The following is a 22,414-nucleotide window of genomic DNA, read 5'->3' as shown; positions in this document are numbered from 1 at the left end:
GAAAGAGGTCATCATATACCCATCTCACGTTTTGTATTTGTATTTTCCTGCAATTATTTAAGCTTTACATTAAAAGTATAAATGTCTAACTTATTAAAAAATTACGACAAAAATACTAAGTGGAAAACTTAATATGAGCTAAATTTGGACCAAAATTATATAACTATAAAATGTATGTGTAATTTCAAATTTTAAGTAACGTTTTTTCACAATGAGGTACATTTAGTGTAACAAGATGATTTTTTTTTTTTTTAATTTCGCGCAAAGCTACTGAATGGCTATCTGCACAAGCTGTCCCTAATTTAGCAGTGTAAGACTAGAGGGAAGGCAGCTACTCATCACCATTCCCCGCCAACTCTTAAGCTACTCTTTTATCAACGAATAGTGGGATTGAACGTAACCATATAACGCCCCCACGGCTGAAAGGGCGAGCATGTTTGGTACGACGGTGATTCGAACCCGCGACCCTCAGATTACGAGTCGAACGCCTTAACCCTCCTGGCCATGCCGAGCCAACGAGATGAAATTTAGAATTATTTTTCGTAGAGCCAATGACTTCCCATCTTCAGAGCTTGAGAAGTTTATTTCATATAATACATTTGATATTCTAATTAAATGTATTTTGTCAACCCAGTTTTTGTGAAATATGGCAAGAATGCATGCAAGCTTTCGTAAACTGTGGATATTTCAAAATCAACATATCTACTTATTTTACATATTAAGTTATAATTTATATGCAAAAACGGCTCGTTTGGGTTGAGAAAATATTTTACATAGAAGAGCGAACAACGTTTCGACCTTCTTCGGTCATCGTCAGGTTCACAAAGAAAGAGGTAACTGTTGAGTCCGTTGTTAAGTAGTTGTTTCTCGTATGTGTTTAATTGACGGTCGGATCTGTTAATTATGAGGTTATTCAACGGTTTGTCGTTTTGGTGTCTTTTCTGTTGTTTGCATCTTAGTTTTTTAGTTTTTTGTTGTGGCAGATCTTTTTGTCTCTGTCGTTCTTAGTATTGATTTGGTTTATGTTTCGTTGTATAAGTCCGTAAATCTCTGGTTTAATGCAGCATGCCAGTTGATGGTCTAGGTTCATTTTTTGTTTTTGTAAGTCATGTAGTTCTTTGTATTTTGTGTTCAACATGGCTTTAAGTAGTTTTTTCTGTAAATTTTGGATAATGTTTGTGTATGTATTAAAAATTACCTTTACAAAATTAGGGGTTAGTTGTTCTTTTCTACATTGTTGAATAAAATAAATGTCATTTCTTCTATTAATAATTCGTTGGTTTAAATTTCTTAGTTTCTTAACGATCGTGTGAGCGTGTACTGTTAATAGTGGCGTACGGTATGCTAGTTCAGACATAATGGTAACAGTTAAGTACAAATACACTGAGAAAAACACAAAAACTTACACTTCTCGTACAATCGCCGTGATAAAGGTATGACGTATGGAAGTATTGTCGTCTTCGGAGTAGCTGCATACAGTTGATCACAAATCATACTGAGATATTCATTCTAAAAAAACGAAAAGTTCATCGTATGTCAGGAAAATATGCCTCATTCGTGAATCCACCACCAGACTTGAATATTTGGGACACATAAGAGGGGCGATTTATTCTCGTGGATCTTTCTTAATCTGTCTTCTTCTACCTATGTAAATAAACAAAAAAAATGTGGTCTACACTTTTGGATCAGGGTATGTTATAATAGTAAGGTCAAATTTCATTCTTTAGTCAAACAATAGTAAACCACAATTGGTAGTGGATACTGTTGATTGACTGCTGTCATTATAGTATTTCCGTTCAAAGTTAAGGAATTCATAGAGCAAACAGCTCTTGAATCGTTTTGTTAGACTATTCAAAAGAAAGGAAATCAACAATAAATCAGATTAGGTCAACATATTTCCTTGGGTGGTTGAATTGCTTGCTTTTGGCTTGATCTGACGAAAAGATATTGAAGTATGTATTGGCATTAAGAACTTGATTCAACTGTCCGAATGGTTTTTAGAACAATATTATTGTAGCTTTATTTCTGACAAAAGTTGTATTTCGTGTAACTTCCTGAGAATTGGTATGCCAGAAGATTCGTATACACATGCAGCATGAAAGAATATTAATTGTAGTTTGTTTATAATTAGAAAACAACAGACCAGATAATGGTATCAGAGGAAGGGCAAGATTATAATATGAGAAACCAGTGCTTTTACATTACAGCAACAAGATAATTTCACTACATGAATCTCATTCTAAATACTATTATTTCGAAATTTTTTTATATAAAGTAAGAAAACGTTAACCCTAGTTACAACATAAATTCACGTGTTCTTTCATTTTGATATTGCATTAGAACCCTTGTATAAGACACCTACATTGTAAATGAAACTTAAATCGGTTACAGGAATTATTCGACGCTGAAGAGAATTACATACCTCACCGTTAAAAGCGGATTGAAAAACGTTTGATTTATAAAATTCATATTAACCTGTTACTTCGTTGTATAAAAGAGCGTACAGAATCATATGTATAAAACTATTTCTTTCATTGCTTGTTAATATACTGCAGACAATAAATTATCATTTGTTTTCTTAAAATCAGATTCACGCTCATCTATGTTACGTAGCAGGAGAAAAACTCCATTCACAAACAATCGAAGAATCAGAATATCTTGTTGCAAAATCAGTAGTTACTAAAACATGTAGTAATTAATCCTTGTATATCTATATCTGTTAAATGAAAGAAAAAATCAGTCTCTACTCCAATCATCCACACATGAAAATAGTAAAGAAAACAAAATCTGAAACACACATGCGCGCACATGTACCAAAATCAACACTTGCGAGAGAATGTACCAATTTTCGCACATGCGCACGCTGCTACAAAAATCAGGACTTGTGCGTGCTTGTACTATTTTTCGCACTTGTGTGCGCATGTAAAAATTTATGCCCCTGCGCGCACATGTACGAAAATCAGCACTTGCGCGTGCATATACCAATTTACGCACCTGCGCGCGCATGTGTAATAAAAGCACCTTCGCGCGCTTCTATGACAATCAACACTTGCGCGAGCATGTACCAATTTACCCAGGTGGGTTTAGACGTTCGATTCGTGATCTGTGGGTCGCGGGTTCGAATTCTCGTCACACCAAACATGCTCGCCCTTTCAGTCATGGGGCGTTATAATGTCACGATCAATCCCTCTATTCTTTGGTAAAAGAGTAGCCCAAGAGTTGGCGGTGAGTAGTGATGACTAGTGCTTTCCCTCTAGTCTTACACTGCTAAATTAGGGACGGCTGGCGCACATAGCCCTCGTGTAGCTTTGCGTGAAATTACAAAAACAATCAAACAAATAACAGAAAGGAAGTGAAACTAACAATAAAATCTACAAAAGACAAGACACCAGGAGAGGATGACATACAAGCCATTCTCCTTTTTGAAAAGGCGTTCAGGGACTGTGTGAACACATAACAGCAATCTTTAACTTATCACCCAGTTCTGGATACATCCCGGTTTTTTGGAAGCAAGCAATAGTCTTTGTGTTCCATAAAAAACGAAAACCAGCAAGTAAACCAAACAATTACCCCCCCCCCCCTATCAACCTGGCCAGCTGTGTAGGAAAAATTATCGAAAGAATAATTAGTAATAGACTCTCAAATTGTTTAGAAATAACTTGAAAATTACCAGAATTAAAAATGAATTTAGAAAATATAGAGACAGATCACCTGGCTATCTAACTTCCTGGAAAATAGAAGTTGGAAAATAAATGTCAGGGGAACCTTATACATGTAAAAACGGCTCGTTTGGGTTGAGAAAGTGTTTTACGTTGAGGAGCGAACAACATTTCGACCTTCTTCGGTCATCCTTTGTGAACCTGACGATGCCATTTTTTACATATATTTCGAGAAAACCCACTTGTAGAGACACCAACCTCTGGAATAAAGGAGGGGTAATTAGCCCTATTCTGTTCATCAATATGCCCTTAAAACACCCAAACTTGGAGTGTGCATCACAATTCGCGGACGATGTTGTGGTCTGGAAAAGTGCTCCCACCCCATCCGTAATAGCGACAAATCTACAACTGTTGTTAGATAATATAGAAGAATACTGTCAGAAATATTGTGTTAAACCAAACTTACCAAAAATCAATTAGTAACATTCACAAACAAATCATAAAAGAGATCCTTCCAAATTACACACGAGCGAAACACTTCTCCAGACCACAACAAACCTGTAAGATTTAACCTTCAATACAAAACTGACATGGGTGAATCATGCAAATAATATATTTAAAAAAAATTGGAAACGCACAAATTATGCAAATAGTCTAACCGGCAAAAATCAACGAACCTCACCAGACAACATAATAAAAATCTACAAAACATATATACGACCTGCTATCGAATATGCATTTCCAGTATGGTTAAACAAAAGTCCTGAAACGCATAAATAAAATACAATCAATACAAAACTTAATAATTACTGCAGCATACAAAGTCTCTCGTAGTACATTGTGAAAATTTATGTACAAATATACAAACCACAGACTCTTGCATAGTTCTCTAAATTACTTTTAAAAAAATTGACAAAAAACGATCTACTGTGACCAAAGTTAAAAATACATTTTATAATCTCAAAAATGTCAAATTTCCTTTGTGTAATCTGCAAAACCTCCTACTTGAACACCACTCGTTTTTAAACATTCCAAACCAAAATTGTGAAATAATCACAGCTATATTTATAATACACTTTTTGTTCTGCTACTACAATAAAAAATTGCGAGATTGTTGATTATTACACATTTAGTTAATAAACTATAACAATTCAGAATGGCTATTTCAGTCACATGTAATCTAAAATACACACGAATGGTTTACGTTTTTTTTTGTTTTGTTTTTTTCAAATTCAAGTGCTTCACTCACATCCTGCTTCCTTCCCACCAACACTTAATTTAAGCACTTTATGTACATATATGCTTTTTATGTTTGATTTCCTTTATTTTTCCATGGATATACTTATATGTACACACACACACACTATTGTTCAGCTTTCTTAACGCGCCTTGGAAGTTTATCAGTCTAATCGTTTCTGAGTTAACGTTCGTTGTTTTTCACGTGTAAATAATATAAATAAGCTATTCTACTTTTAAAATTATTAGTTTACAGAAAATTTGCAAACAATATGTATGTTAAATATGGTAAAGTAGCAATTTCTAATAAAGAGAAAACTAAATGAAAATATTAGAAAAGTAAATAGAATGATACAAGATAACAGTACTACAGGTCTAGGATGAGAAGTTAATTTTTTATTAGTGGAAGCTCCTTGAAAAAAGGCATAGAAAAGAGGTGATGAGTTAATAGTGTGAAACTGTCCTCGTTTTCTTGAAAGCAAGTTTTTTTATTGGAAGTAAAAAAATGATATATAAAATATTTTACAGACTCATCTTGTGTTATCCCTATTACTAACAGTAAACCTTGAATTTACAATTGAAGGCAAAGAGAGCTTTGAGAACATGGCTGTATCATACTAAAAATATCCCTGGAAAAATGTTAATTTACTTTATTCAGTGAACTTCCTTCAAAGATAATAACAGCTGGGGTAAAATCTTGCTATTTGCCAATCAGCTATTTAAGGGGGAAGATATACATACAAACGTGATCACCAAGGAAGGGAATGACTAGGGTAGTAAAATTTGTACAAGGATTATAACATAGGATGGGAAATCAAAAGATGGAATCTCTAACAGAAAAATGTAAAAATTTCTTAACTAAAGATAAATAGCAATGTATAAATAAATGTCTGTTTAATCCAGATTGTTAAATCCTCATTCTTCATAATGAATAATATTATGAAATGATTCAAGCAAATAACTCAAAATATTCAAATATCCTGTATCATGTTAAAAATTCAATAAATTTTCTTTTTCCTTCACAATAACTGTATTTAATAACACATTAGGACATATGATTGCATGAACATTGCTACAGCTGTACCAAACTACCCTTAAAACATCTCAAACTGAATGTTATGAAATAAAATCAGAAATATAATGCCACAATAATAATGTATGTTGAATAAAGTTGTAATGTTTACTTCCATAAAAATAATTTTACGTCATTATAAGCAGAAGTATTAAATGAGAGGAACATCTTTATAGTGTATCATAAAAATTGTCTTCTTATTTTAGTTGTTAAAAACAAACAGTAACAAAGGCTGTAGATTATATTCATCACGTTTTTATGACCTACAAATGAAATGATGTCTGACAAAAGTACTTGAGGGAGAAGTATAGGTATCCAGAGTTGCATAGTACATGTTACTACAAAGAACTGTGATTATACAGCAATATCTGTAAGTCAAACACAGCCTATAATAAAAACAATCTACAAAAAAACATTTTTTGGAAACTGTGTACTAGCCATTCTGTTAACAACTGTATTATTATTTCTTAACTTAAAAAAACAACAACAAACATCTCATTGAAGTATGCTTGTTTGTTATTGGATAAAACAATATAGTTTCATATAATATAGTACTGGTTAATACATACAAATTACTGTTTAAAACATTAAAAATAAACACCAGCTAACAAAACAACACTAAGTATACAATTAACTTTCAATGTATTCTATCCATTCATCCATCATTATTTTCAGAAACCAAAACAAATAATAAATATACTGTGTACATAAACATATAAATATAGCTCTATATACAACAAGCAAAAAAATGGTATTATTAAATAGGATTAATTTACCAAAAATTTATAAACTGATTTTATGGAAATTGTTTGGTTTGCACACAAAGGCACAGGAAAACTCAGCAACAAAGGTATGGACAGATAGTTACAATAAACTATTTTGTGGAAAAAAAATGTACCCCACACACACAAAAAATGTACAACGTACTATCCAGATAAATATCTTTCTTAGTTACTAAATAAAAAAACATTCCACAATACTTGATTTCTTCAAAGTGAAAAAAATCAACATCTAACACAACCAGAAAAATAAGTATGTTATACAGTTTCTTTGCAGCAGTTATAAGTTTATAATGATTAATAAAATATTTTCCAAACACACACAAAAAAAAAGAACAGTTCTGACTTGTTTCATTTGAAATCTACTTATAAATATTATGTTTTAAAGTTAGTTTCTCTGATAAATTTTTATTATTTACACAAAAGCAAAAGCATGACAATATTATCAAATTTTATAACCTTTTAACTAGTGTTAAAATCCCAATTCAGGTAAATGGTTTTAGCTGTTTCCAGAAGTGTAAAACTAAACATAAAGAAGCACTTCATAGTTCAAAAGGTCAAAGCAATATACACATATTTACACTAATTATTCACGTCCACAGTAACATACTATTCTGAAAAAAAAAAAAAATGCCTATGGTCAAAACAAAGTAATACAAAAGGCTGGGACAAGAAACAACTATATGGTGAACATTCAAGAGTAAGCAGTTTGAATCATGATGTGACCACTGAAGTTCAACCTGACAAAATGGATTGTAAACAACTATGAGTTTTTGTGAAAACATTTAAGAAACACAGGGGCTGATACCTTACAGTAATTTCCCCCCTTCATGATGGTTATTAGCTTACAAATATTTTGAACCCTTAAGACAACTGATGGTCACAGAAAATTTTAACCCTTATCACTAATCTTTGTAACTGTTGAAGGCCTATGCAGGGAAACTTGCATTATCAACAAATTGTTTTATATTAGTTAAAAGGCCACTCTGACTTTTTTTCACAACAAAAAATTGAAATTTTTTTACTCACTATCTAAACATGGCTATCTTTTGCTAGAATTTTATATTGTTCTGTACCTTTTTCATTTGTCTGAATCTCTTGAGTATCTTATATGATTCACAATAGGTATTCCATGAATTAAAAACAACAACAACATGATGTAGTACGATATTTGTACTGACATAAAATAATATGTAAATCACGAGTACTAAGCCTTCTGTTTACAATCAGTAACAGGAGTAATGTTACAAAAAATTCTTCTTCATTAACAAATGTTTACTAGTAGTTCTAGTGCTGTAAACATCTACAAGTTTGGGAGCTTCAAAATTGGTATTTCTATTTCATGTAACAAACAAATTAAACAAACAGAAGCAGAAACAGTATAGTGTTACAGAGAAAAAAAAGAACCCCTTAATGTTAAATTACATCTCTCCCATGAGCAGTCAAATTTATAAATGAAAAAGCATGAATGATATAAAAAAAAGCAACACTTAATGACTGTAATTATGAAAAAAATTGGATCTTAACATATTTTTCATGAAGTATGTATTATTCACACAAACAAAGTAAATTATATTATCTCATTATTAACTGCAATGGACTATTCCACTAAAACCTCTTTGCAAAGGAAAAGTATTTAACTTCACCATCTACCAGATAGTGGAGTTTATTTAATGTGAAGTACAAAAACTGTTGAAAATTATACCCCATAATAACCTGATGATGTGTCATTCATTATGAGCCTAAAATGTACAGTACAACATAGCTAATAATTATTTTATCTAATTAGTCAATTACAATTCAACCAGTAGCATACTTATATGACAAGTAAAAGGCACAATTTTAAATGTTTCATAAAGGTTAAGTATAACTAACTTCTTTCAGTGTCAAATTATTAGAGAAACATGTCAAACATAATTCCCATTTTTAAGATTCTTTAAAAGTTCTTTTCCCATTTGTAGACTATCCTACCAAACATTTCTTAAAAGCATGAGTTGTGTGAGATTTATTTAAAAAATAAACTGAACACTGGCTTTCAGATACGCAGCACGTAAATGTGTTTAATATTGAGTGAAAACCAGCTGCCAGCTCTAAGTGTCTGATGTAAGTAGAGGATGAAAAGTCTGTTTATACAAATTATACTACTGTGTAATATTACTACAGACATATTTGTTTTGTATATATAACAAATAAACTGAATTATTCTACAGTAGTAACATCATATACTCTTCTGCATTAGTTTGGTAAACAACTTTGTCAAATTATTTAGCACCACAAAACAGTCACCTTATAGCAACATCAAGGTACAACACAGTGACAATCATTTAGCCATATACCATATTAGCAGGGTAACAATCACATTACCATTTTTTTCATTGTCATAGTACTGTGTTTTTCTAGTGTCTGCCATTAGGTTGCAGCAGTTGTGGTATAGTAACAATCATTTAGCCATTTTGGATTATTATAACACAATGTATTATTAGCATTATGTTACAGCATACCAGTCAAATATACCTAAATTATTGTACATAATACTAACTGTTCTCTTCTGTATTGTCTGCTTACCATTTTACTTCACCACATACCAGGTTGGCAATTTTACTTTGCATCCACATGAAGATGTTTCTTCCAGTAATAACTGGGACCACACTTGAAAAACTGTATTAAGTACCATTCTAAAAATCTCATAAAGGTCCTTGATGTTTGTTTTGAAAACACATCTTCACAGACATTGGTTATACAGATGACTCTCTTAACACAACTATATCAGTGTGTTGAATCATAAAGAAGACAATTTAGATCTATCATAGCTGCTATTTATTAGACCACAAGGTTTGTTTATATTCTAATATCTGTATGTAACTTTTCAATTAGTTGTTAAGTTATATTCAGAAAACACAAGGAATTCAGTTGTGTCACAACAACAGTTTATTAGATGATTCAAGTTCATTTTCTACTATCTATATATTACCTTGAGACCAAACAGTTATGAGCTAGCTATTAAATCAGCTGGAAAATTAGAACAGAACTATTACATGTACCACAATAGCAACATGTTAATTTACTCAGTGATTTCTTTAAATGTCTATATTCATACTATAATGAAGTTTTTTTCCACTAAATTTCTAAATCAGTTAGAAACCTTATGAATTTTATTATTTTTATATTTGTAAATATTTCAGTATTTGTCTTATATTGTAATATTTTACTTATAATTTCAATCAAGGTATAATTATTAATAGACTAATACACTAAAATCTGCCAGACAACACTGACCCGTGTTTAATGTCTTTTTTATTATTTGTGTTATGATCACAATTTAATTATATCAAACTTCCCTCAGAATCAGACTCTTTCCCTATTCTATAACACAATAAATGGGCTAAAGAAAAAGTGATTTAAAACTGAGAAATAAAGCAACATATGGGTCAAATAAGTTTAATAATTTAGTGTCATAAACGTTTTTGTCTCTCACAAAATTTTAAAACTATATAGCCAAACAATGAAAAACTGGTCAATACATTTTGTTAGAAATAAGTGGAAAGTGCACTTCTTGGCCTAATTTCCCTTTATGGCAGACATTAATATGGTAAGCTCTGCTGCTAGAACTATCCATTTTTAACAAAACTGTGGTAATGATGAGAATCTTTATATTTTATTAATGTTAACTGAAAGCCTGGTTCACTCACTTCTCAGAATAATTGATATCAATGTTCTTGACATTGAACAGTCACATTTTACTAATTCATTAAACACACAAAAAACTGAATGGATACTTTCCATCAAGTCAGTAATTATAGGAAACCAAAATATGTAACAAAGGGAAGAATTAAGTACAAATACACTAATCACTGTTTGATGTTAACTGTCTGAGCTGTTTTAGGGCGATTTCTACCAATTTCTTCTTGTCTCGTTAATTCTTTTTAAATGCTGAAAATATATTTTCTTCTTGTCTGCTTCTCTCACCCTTATGGGATTAAAGAACATTAATTCACAATAAAAGTATGGATAGGTCAAATTAATAATATTTAAAAAAAAATTAGTAAATTATATTATTAAAATTGTACAAATCCTTTTCATTCACAAGCCTGAAAAAGACATACCTAAAAAAAAATAAGACCCTTTAAACAATGTTGCATTATTTGAAACTTGTATTTTTTAGCAATAATTTTATTTCTAAAACAACTTGAAAGGTAGTTATACACTTTTTATAAATAAATAAACATTGCAATTGGTTCAAAAGCATGCATTATAAAATATAAAGCGTAAACACACCATTGTAAAGTAAAAAAAAAAAAAAACTTTTATCTTTATAACACAAATTCATCAATCAATCAATTCTTTTATAAGTTTGCAGACACACAAATTTGTCCTAAACAATGTTTTAGGTAACACTGCATAAAAAATCATTTGCTACTAGAGAAAACTCACGTGATTCTTGGAAATTAAATAGTTTTGGTTTTAGATATGTAATCAGAATTTGTCCATCACCTCTAGATTTTAAGATACTGTAGTATCTCACAACTTTATCAACAATATGTGTAATACCATACAATCAGCTCAGTTCAATAGGTTTATACTGTGAAATTAAGTTTACATAGAAAGTTTAATGGACAAAAGGAATGAATTTTTGATAACTTCAAACAGTAACTGTATTGTATTGGTGTAAAACTCCATATATATTGTTCATATGTGCTACTTGTTCTTGATAAAATTATAATGACTTGCACCAATTTTGCTTCATTCCCATGCTCACCTTTTCTGCCCAGGAACATTTGAGGAGTCCCTCAACTGAGCTTAAAATGGACAGAGTGATACACATCTCTCTCAACTGCTTTTCACTCACTCACTCAGTTGGTTACTTTGTCTGGCTCTGCGCACACTCAAAACAAAGTCCATCTTCCTTACATCATACCTGTGATATAATCAAATAAAATCAAAATTTTGTTTTTAAAATATTTTAAACTAGTTCTGTAAACATAATTCTTTTATACCTTTTAGAAAATTATTTGATGTACTGACTGCTTTCACTTCAAGTAAAGTCCAAAAACCACCTAAACAGTTTATGCTACGTTTGTGTTGTACAGTTTCCAAATCTGGCTTCACACAGTGGCTAAATAAAAGAAGAGCAATTGTGTCATTGACAATTTCAATGATACAGTGTGAGCTTAAAGATCATCTAACTTACTGTTATTTTTGCATTAATATTTCTGAATATTCAGACAAAACTAAACAATACACTAAATATCCAGAGATTGCATCTGTAATGAAACCAGTATCTCATGAGGATGATTTTCTTGTGTCACATCCAGCAGCAAAGTGGAAAATAGAAGTTATATTGCAAAAAAGACAATGAATCATCTTTACTTCCTTCATTTAGTAATTTTACCCCTGTGGCATCTCAACATAAACTGCCTCATCTGATCACACAAGATGAGCTAAATGATCAGATTTGTGACTTGTTTTATACTGAAACAGCATGGGGAACTTTCATTTACGGCAATGGAACTTATCATAAAAGTCTTGCTTCTCACTACAGCATGCAAGATACTTTGTGTTTCTGTACAAATGTTGATGCACTAATTGAAGAATCAAGTACTGAATATACTCTCAAGAAAGAAAACATTTTACCAATTCATCTAAAGTTAGTGTGAAAACTGTGCTTTTACATAATGGGAACACTAAGCCATTGGTTCCTGTTATTAATGCTGTGAACATAGTAGAACATGCAGCTTATACCTAAACCAATCAAATATCCACTACTGCTAAGTCTATAAAGTGAGTATACCAAACACTGTAGCTTTTTGTCTGTCTGGGATAGCCGATATCATAAAATTCATTTAAAAAAGAAGGAATGGCCAATGAGAGAACTACGTTCCAGGAAAACAGAAAGTTGAGTTCCAACTTTTAGAGAATCATCAAGATATGTTTCTTCCCTCACTCCATCCATCTTATAAGTTTCAAAAAGTTAGTGAAGTAAAAACTAAAAGGTGGTATCTTTGTTGGGCCACAGATTTGGGAAGTGCTGATGAATGGTGATTTTGAAACATTACTCAGTCAGAAAGAACTTACTGCGAGGAAATCACTCAAACTGGTTGTTAAAATTTTCTTAGGAATTTACAGAGATGAAAACTATGTTGTGACGATTGATGATATCCCTGAGAACTAGAGGAAAACTGGGTCCAAGATGTCACTAAAGTTACACTTCTCACACTTTTAATTAAGCTTCTTATCAAATGATCTAGATGCAGTGAGCAATAATCTTGGTGAGCACTTCCCTTAAGATATGTCTATAATAGAACAGTAACATCAAGAAAGACAGTGGAATCCTGTGATGACGGAAGATTACTGTTGATTCTTATAGCATGAAACTAACAACATACATAAAAGATGCAACAAGTCAGTCAGGTATTTTGTAAAAAGAAATAAAAAATAATACCAAGATGAAAGTTTTAAACATAGCTTAAGTGTATTTTCAGTATATAATTACATGTTGTTTTTGAACATTCTTAAATGCAATTTTCAATAAATAAATAAAGTTATCAGAGAGTGTTATTTTCACAATATATAAGAATATTTAGAATAAACCTAACATAGCTCAAAAACTAGAGGTGATCAGTAATATTCAACAATTTTTAGAATCAGGATCAACAAATTACTCATGAACATTTGTATTTTTATTGTAGTGAAGAAGCTTCTTTTGTGCACAGTGTAACTTCTAAACATATAATTACTGTGCAAAATTACTCAAACACTTATATGCTTTACATATTTCTGAAAAATTACTTTGATTGAATGACTTAAGGATATTTCAACACACAAACCAAAAACATGAATTTTATCTCATAAGTACAACTCAAAACTGATAGTTAAAACCATATATAACTTCTATTACAAAGAAGCTTACACATAGAACAACCTTAAATATAAAATTTTTTAAATTACTTACATATCAACCTATACAAAATATATATGTCATGATATTCCTACAAGTACCTATATTCTTAGTTATGCCAACTAACAAGACATGCTTTAACAGATATGAGGTGTTCTTTCATTATAAAAAGCCCAGACACCTAGTTATCATAAAAAAAGGTTAAGGAAAACTATTGTATTTATATGCAAGAAAGTATCAATTAATTGTGCAAATTTGTGGTAAGCACTGTTAAATATATGAATAAACAAACATTCTGAATTTAAGTGGTTTTCTATTAAATGAAACTAATTATGGCTAAATTAACTAACACATTCATGATTATTAACTTCAAAATGTAAAATAGAATTTTAGTTATAAACATTATACCATAAATTTAAGATTTTATTTCTATCTACCTTAGAAAAATAATATATTGATAATATTTATCTACTTTGTATTCAATGTTTTATTACTCTCACATTACACGTGGAGATGAAAATCTAAGAATGTTTATTTAATTTGAAGCATTGGATCCTACCATCTTGTGAATATGTGCAAATTGTATGCATGTATGATTAACTAACTACACAACAGATATTCAACTATTATTCAACTCTCAACAGTTAAAGTTGATTCATTAATAATTATGGTATTAATACAGAGAATTCTCAAGTTATGTTTGATATATTACTATGATAAAAAATTTCTACAGAGAAAAACTTTTTGGTAATAAAATCTACAACTGTTTTCAACTTCTGATCAAAACAAAATACCTATATAGTTCAAATAAAAATTAAACGAGTAATGAATATTATATACGTCTAACATACCACCATACTTATGATGATTAGAAGGTATTGATTCATCTGTCATGGTACCCTCAATGCAAGCAAATGTTTTGCTATGATCCCAAACACAAGATTCAGCTAGCTTAGGAGGTTTAGTTTTGTTCTAAACACATACCTTAAGATAACAATGCAAAATAATCCTCATAAACAAATATATATATATATATCAAACACTTTAACCAATACTAAAAATAAACAAACATTAAAGAAATAAAAGTAAAACATTACTTTATTCACAGTCTACAACTATTTATCATCTTACCTTCATTCTTTCTAAATTTGTATTTACACCTGTCAAAGGCTAGTTGAGAAACTAAATAAGACTTAACTTTTAATTTAAAAAATGAAACTTGACATCTTGCAGAACTCGTCTTGGAGTAAGACATCAATAGTATCAGGTTTCTTAAGGGCAACATATGACTAGGTCACTAAACATACAACTTTTCAGGTGGCTATACGATTTAATTTTCCTTTTTTAAAAATCAAAACATGTATAATCATTATTGGATAGACTTTAACAATTTATAATATAGCAGTATATAGTGACATTTAAAATTACCTTTGATTACTTTTATGTTCCACTTACTTTTCAAGCAGAACAACAGCAACCTGTGAGTTTACCCTTAAATACTTGCTATTTTCTTGTCCATAGTCATGAAAGTAGGTTGCCCAGTCCCATGTCATGAAAAGATCTAGAAGTTATAAGAAAATATAACTACAAAAATTCTGCAAGATAAATTCCAATGCACCAAAATAAAGTAAACTGCTAAACATAAATTAACTAACAAAAAATTACAAGAAGAAGGAATTGTACACTATAAGTCAGAAAGTAATAATAAGAAATCAGTTTTAGTGAAAGGAGACTGATGGACTCTGTGACTAAACTAAAATAATTGGAAGATGTGATATCGAAAAATATATTAACTATTTTACTTAGTAGAGTTTCCACAGTTAATACATCTTTATATTTGTTTGTTTTTGAATTTCATGCAATGCTACACGAGGGCTATCTGCACTAGCCATCCCTAATTTAGAAGTGTAAAACTAGACAGAAGTCAGCTAGCTATCCCTAATTTAACAGTGTAAGACTAGAGGAAATTACATACTTTAAATACTACACATTCACACTTAGACACAACTAGTTATCATCTGATCTTAACATTAGTAACAGAAGGTGTATTTAATGGCCTAAATATAAGCATTGGGTGTAAAACATTATTATAACAAAGGCTTAGTTGAAACACTACTCCATTGAAACCCTTGGTAACTTTTATCTTACTTTTGTCTATACCTCAATGTTAATAAACAACTGAAAAAAATATAAATAAAATGCTATTTAACTTATTGTGGTGCAATAAGTGAGCCTAGGGTATTATTTGTTTTATAATTAAGCTTAAAAATGTACTGTGCAATAACTTACTCTAAGCTCAATAAAGACAAAATATCAATTCTAAATCTAAATAATTTCTGAATTAAATTGTTTTGTTGTATCACCAAAGTTAACAAGAATAAAAAGCAAACCAACATGTATATTAAACATTCACAACATAAATACCATATCAATTGCGAGTTTTGTTACAAAACAATGATACAAATTGTAGACCATTACTATTAAAAAAAAGAAGCATGACACAAACTGTTTATTGTATATATTAACACCAGAGGGACATTTAGAGTGTTCCTTCTACCACACACACATTATACTCTTTAACACTGTAAATACCTGACAGCCATAAAGCTTCTTATTTCCAAAGAATGCAACATGTAGATCTTCAATGTTTTCAGTTTACTAAAATGTTTAGTTAAAATAAAGTTAGTTCAATTGTTAAGTCCATCTCATGCTACGTTTATCATTTTTATAAAGTACTTCATAACTTAATGTTTCATGAAAAATTCAAAATCTTCCTATTAACAGTAAGCAGAGCCAATCTTTATACATATACTCAAAAGGTGATTTACAAAACTGTAACTTTTATCTCTGTATTTCTATAGACTGATGGAACTTTTAAGCGAATAGGTCTATTCAGATACCAATAACTATTTTGAATCTATTCAATGTTACACAGTGTGGCTTTCAAATGCATTACTAAACTTTTGGAAAAGAAATAGCAATAACTAACATACTGAGCAAGAGCAACAATTTAAACTGAACAAAATACACTATTCATTTCAAGCAGGCCAAACTAGCCTAACAATCCTTTGACTGTTTATGTACATGTGAAACATGGGAAACTGAATGAGTGCTTAAATCTTTATCAGTACTACATATAACCCAATAAAGGTGACATAAAATATTTTAACTAGATTGACTATTCTTTTTTAAGATAATAAAGAGCAATGATTAGTAGGGCACATTACAAGTACAGATGTTGATGTCATTTATGTCAATAATAACAGAAGACATTCCTGTCATGTTTAGATGTACATAAAAAAATGTGTGCATTACATGAAAGATGGCATTGACAACAGTTAAAAAAATGTTAAAACAGTTTTCACAGAATAGAAAAATAAAAAAATAAAAAGGAATGGGAACTACAGAAAATGATAATGTAAAAAAATATATAGGAAACAATACTAATACACGGGAAATAGAAAAATGAGTAAAAATATTGGTGATATTAATATTGATATAAATATATAGGAAACAATACTAATACACGGGAAATAGAAAAATGAGTAAAAATATTGGTGATATTAATATTGATATAAATATATAGGAAACAATACTAATATACGGGAAATAGAAAAATGAATAAAAATATAGGTGATATTAATATATAGGAAACAATACTAATATACGGAAAATAGAAAAATGAATAAAAATATAGATGATATTAACATATAGGAAACAATACTAATATACAGGAAATAGAAAAATGAATAAAAATATAGGTGATATTAATATATAGGAAACAATACTAATATATGGGAAATAGAAAATGAATTAAAATATAGATGATATTAACATATAGGAAACAATACTAATATACAGGAAATAGAAAAATGAATAAAAATATAGGTGATATTAATATATAGGAAACAATACTAATATATGGGAAATAGAAAAATGAATTAAAATATAGGTGATATTAATAAAAAAATTAAAAATAAATTACAAAGTTGTTTTGAATTTTTTTAAAGATATGCACAAAGGTCATTAATTCTAGGACTGAGAATGATGTCATACTGTTATTGAATTTAACAATGCTATCCAATAAACATCCTTAATTTCTTTCTAAAAGTGGAAAAGATCCACAAATAACAATGAGCAGTTATGTTGAAACTTGAGAAAAGTAAATAACCTTAAACAATATCAAACCTAATGAAGGGCAGTTGCTTGAAACACAAGTTAAATAATGTAACTGTTTTTGTCCTTTTTTCAACTTTAGGTGTTTATAAAAACAATATTTCTTTTGTAAAGTAAGAGAGGATTCCATACACTGTAGACCAGCACAGTGCTTCCTTGTACCTAGACAAGCATGAGACCTGTACAAGTAAAACTTTATACAACCTTCCCTAACAATGGCTCGTGACCAATTAAAGCCATCCCTTTAACCTGAGGCACACACAAGATCATCCTCTAATACAAAGAAAAAGTAATATGCAAAAAAATTCACATAATACAAACTTGAAACTCCCTTGAGTTAAAAACAGAGAAAACAGACCTCCATGATGGTCACTGAATATTAAAACTACTGTATATATATCAACCAGTCTCTGTATGAAGAAAACTAATGATTGATTTTCAGCCACGACTACGAAATAAATAGTTCTTTGAGATTTTCAAGAATATGGAAGCAGATTATTAGTCAAAACACAGGATAAAAGTAATGAGTAACTAGTATCTAGTAGTTAATAAAAAAAAAGTTCTCAATTAACAATCAGACTGAAGTGACCATATAGGTTACTAACCATGACAGTTCATGAGCATCAGAACTATGGGATGAACGAGACAAATACAAAAACTTGTTCACCATTTACTATTCAGATAACTAGACTAGACTGATGTTTCAGGCAAGACTAAGAAAAGAGGATTGTAAAGTATTCTAGAGATGTTTCTCAAGCAAATTAGAATGACCAAATACAAAGTTCACCAAAATAATTATAACAGAAGTAACCAATCTGATTAACAATTACTTTGAAATTCTTTTAAAGCCAGTAGAAAGGTCCAGTGATTTAGTCAACAGAAAAAACATAAAAAAAGAGAATAAAAGCAAATAACTTCATGAAGAAATCACAATTCCAAGAATTACGTGACAAAATAAGTCACTCTCATTTACAGCTGTGATAACACATATAACTGGAGTCCTCGAAGTTCAAGAGAGCGAAGTCAACAAAAAATGTATCAATTACAAACATATATGTGACATTTATAATCACAAGTACAAATGCTATAAATACATTGAGGGCTGTCACTGACAATGAATGTAAATCTCGTGTATATATTTGGTTCCCAGATATATAAAAAGTGTTCTTAACTGAAGCCAACAGGCAAAAAATTCCAGATTAAAATGCACACAGAAGCATTTAAATGACATAGTCTTAAGTACTCACATCAGAAACTCAATGATGAGTAGTGTTGATAAACAAAATAACACTGAAAGTCATATCTGTTTATCTGATCAGAACAGCAGCATTTTAAAATTAATTTATATACAAATTACTGAATTATGTGCAAAATTTAATTAAACATCTTTACAATCCATGCATGTGAATAAAATAGTAAATAATTTAATGTTTATGTTATCCAAGTTTTAATTCTTTGTTACAACAGAAACATTTAAAATAAATATTTTGCTCACATTGTTTGCTTGTCACATGATCCAAGTTATATAAAAAAAATCTCCAATTTAACAGAAACTGACTGTAAACACATAAGCTCGCAATGCATACAACTGTCAAGATGCCAATGTATTTTCACATGTCCTTTTGAGACATACGATATATGCAGTCTTAGAACTGAATCCACTGCAAAAGAGAAATAGATTTTACAGCTTTTTATGGATGCCATGCCAATCTTCTACACTTTGGAAACAAATTTATGATGTACAAGTAATTAGTTAATACAAGTGTACAAAGCTGTTATATAGAGCTCAGTTTACACTCCACTCCATCAACAGTTAATATGAAATTGGTGTACAGTTTTTGTTCTGAAGTAGAAATAACAGCCTGCAGTACTATTGTCTACAGCACTTACAGTGGTTTGTTACCTCAAAATGCTATAGTTAGAGATAGTTGAACTGTACTTAAATCTAATTTTTATATTTTAGTTGCCTATGTATAATTTATGCTTTAAAAATCATATTTGAGTGATTTTATGGTTTTTATAAGCTTAACTTGTTACATGGATTGTGAAAGCTTTATAAACAAGATGGTATCTATAACAGCCATCCTGTTTTGGCAACACATCTATGTGGGGAATTTGTCAAAATAACTTCTTCATAAAAGACCTATTGGTATCAGTTAACATATCAGAATAAATAGAGACAAAGAATTTTAAAGGAGAATTAAAAATAAACTATAAATGAAAAGATAAAGACGTTAAATTACGAATATGTGAAAAAGATGACTATACTAGTGAATTTCTATAAAGATGTAAAAGGAATGTACACATTTTTATTAATTTTAAAAACATTTCCCTGCACTCTCTGTTGATGGTGATAAATAGAGTTAGTAATACAGTGCATAAAAGAGAAAATAAAGTGCAAACATTTACCTTAAAAAACAGCAATTGATGTTCATTTATGAGGTTCTAGAGGTTATGCAAATGAAATGTAAAAACTGTAACGTAAAAAGTATTATTTTTATACTTTATGTAAAAATTACTTTGCATGTGAACTACTCAGAGTCCAAGTGTAAATAACTACATTAAATAATGAATTTTTATTAGAAAAATCCAAAAAATATTTACAAAATAAAACTTTTGCTGAAACTACTTACTTTAATGAAAGTTTGTTATCAAGTTTTAAGGAAATAATTTCATTAACTAGTTTCATTTTTGAAAGGCATTTCATGAGAGTTGCATACTTTTCTTCCTATGAGCATATATCATTCTTCAAGGTTTAATGACTTCCATAATGTAACTGTTAATTACCTATCTATATACATAATGTATGCCTATGTCACATACGTATACAATATTAATGACTATTCTACAGCAACCACATAAAATGTATTAAGTCCAAAAGCAATGTTTACATTACTTGTAATATCTTTTAATATGAACTTAAATAGTAGAGTTTTGTAAAGGTTTACTAACCTGCTTAAGATCAGCAAAGCACATCTGGAGTGCACCTTCTTCAAACCCTCTAACAGGTTCTGAATTAGTAAACACTATTGAAGACAAAAAAGAACTCAGTTTAGTTTATATCCATAAGTGAATAATTATTATCTGCATTTGTTTTGAAGGCCTTAACACAAAATATTTGGATTGCCAACACAATTCAGTTTTATTGAAGCATAAAATGCTGTTTTGTTTTTGTCTTTGATCTGCTTAAACATAGTCTAGAAAGCCAACATCCAAATGCAGTGGAGACTTTGTGAAAAGTTTATCAAAATGTGTGGAATAAGATTGACCTCATCAACTTTTGTAGAAACTTACTACAATGAAAGAAGTATTTTCATAATAATGCATTATTATGGCCATCAAAATTGAACATGATTTACAATGAAATAGTTCCAAGGGCAGCAGGAAACCTGAAAATTGTTCTTAAAAGATAAATTAACCCTTAAACAAATAATACTGTGTGAGACTATTAAGTATTCTGATTATTTACAAAACACAACTGCAAAATAAATAAGAACAAAACTACAATAAGAATTTCATTAATTAATCAACAACAAAAATAAATATCTTCACAGAAAACTAAATCTCATTAAAAAAAAATACAATTCCTAATTGACCTAAAACTTTAAGAAGTTAATTATTCTTGGGTATCTTTGAAATTAGATTTTGATAAAAATGGTTTTATGTTTCAGATGTGGTTTAAATAAACAGTTTCAATTTTAAGGTAATAACATTAAAGTGTGATGGTCCATAAGGTACAAAAATTTTCAAACTATTAAAATTTCTTGATTTGCATATAATGTGTTAACCTTATTTCCCCAGATGTTAAAAGCTTTAAAAAATAACAACAAAAGCACTTTCAATTTTGTCCATAAATCATCCATAAAAAGATCATAGCATAATGTATATGCTAAATGACCAATTTCCATCTTCAGTCATTGTCTAATTTAGCAGAAATACCTTTGTTGCAATATATGGAAAATAGTCAAGTAAGAAAACTGTTATTGTATTAAAGTCTATCTTTATGCTATGCTGTTTGTGTCCCAGGAACCACACTACTATAACAACTGAATAACACAAGCAAAACCAGGTTAATATATGTGATTCATCCTCACTGTCAAGCTGAATTCAGAGAAAGTACACCTTACTTAAAAAGATGGGACTAAATATTTGTCCACAGAAGACCATCCTTTCCTTTTCACTACTGGCTTACATTATACACTATATCTTATAGTATGATAAAGCTGACTTAAAACTGTAAAATGTTCAAAGTTGCATCACCTACTTCAATCTTTTTTCACATCATCTACCTTTCTACTAAACTCACTGACTCTTTAATATTTTGGGATCTTCTAGAAATTTTTCCCTCCATCCAGGATGTTTTTTTGGCCTCCAAATTAACAAGTTAGGACTGAGAGATGCCTTGGGTCTCTTTTACAACTGGATTATATTATCCATATCGAGGGTTACAATATAAAATTGGATATAAGGCACCTTGTTAATTTGGAGGCCAAGAAAACATACTGGAGAGAGGGAAAAATTTCTAGATGATCCCAATTTTCATGAAAATATAGATGATTTTCAACAAAATAAGATATTAAGCAGGGCAACAGTGAAA

At 30.0% G+C, this 22,414-nt stretch overlaps 1 protein-coding gene across 10 annotated transcripts in view; it reads right to left on the bottom strand.

Annotated features, from left to right (window-relative positions):
- Positions 1–1,281: 1,281 nt before the first annotated feature.
- LOC143244042 (exocyst complex component 6-like) overlaps positions 1,282–22,414 on the bottom strand; it is a 285,728-nt gene continuing 264,595 nt past the window's right edge. For 3 of the 10 annotated variants that reach the window (XM_076488019.1, XM_076488023.1, XM_076488024.1), the window contains 4 exons: positions 20,770–20,843; positions 16,234–16,299; positions 15,097–15,202; positions 10,723–11,661 (listed from right to left, as the gene is read on the bottom strand). In XM_076488019.1, the coding sequence (XP_076344134.1) occupies positions 15,163–15,202; positions 16,234–16,299; positions 20,770–20,843 (180 nt within the window). In that variant the 3' untranslated portion in view covers positions 10,723–11,661; positions 15,097–15,162. The other 7 variants (XM_076488026.1, XM_076488025.1, XM_076488022.1 and 4 more) reach the window with 6 other exon arrangements.

Source organism: Tachypleus tridentatus, chromosome 2, assembly GCF_004210375.1.
Source record: "Tachypleus tridentatus isolate NWPU-2018 chromosome 2, ASM421037v1, whole genome shotgun sequence".
NCBI lineage: Eukaryota > Metazoa > Arthropoda > Merostomata > Xiphosura > Limulidae > Tachypleus > Tachypleus tridentatus.
This window is presented reverse-complemented; position numbering and strand designations above follow the sequence as displayed.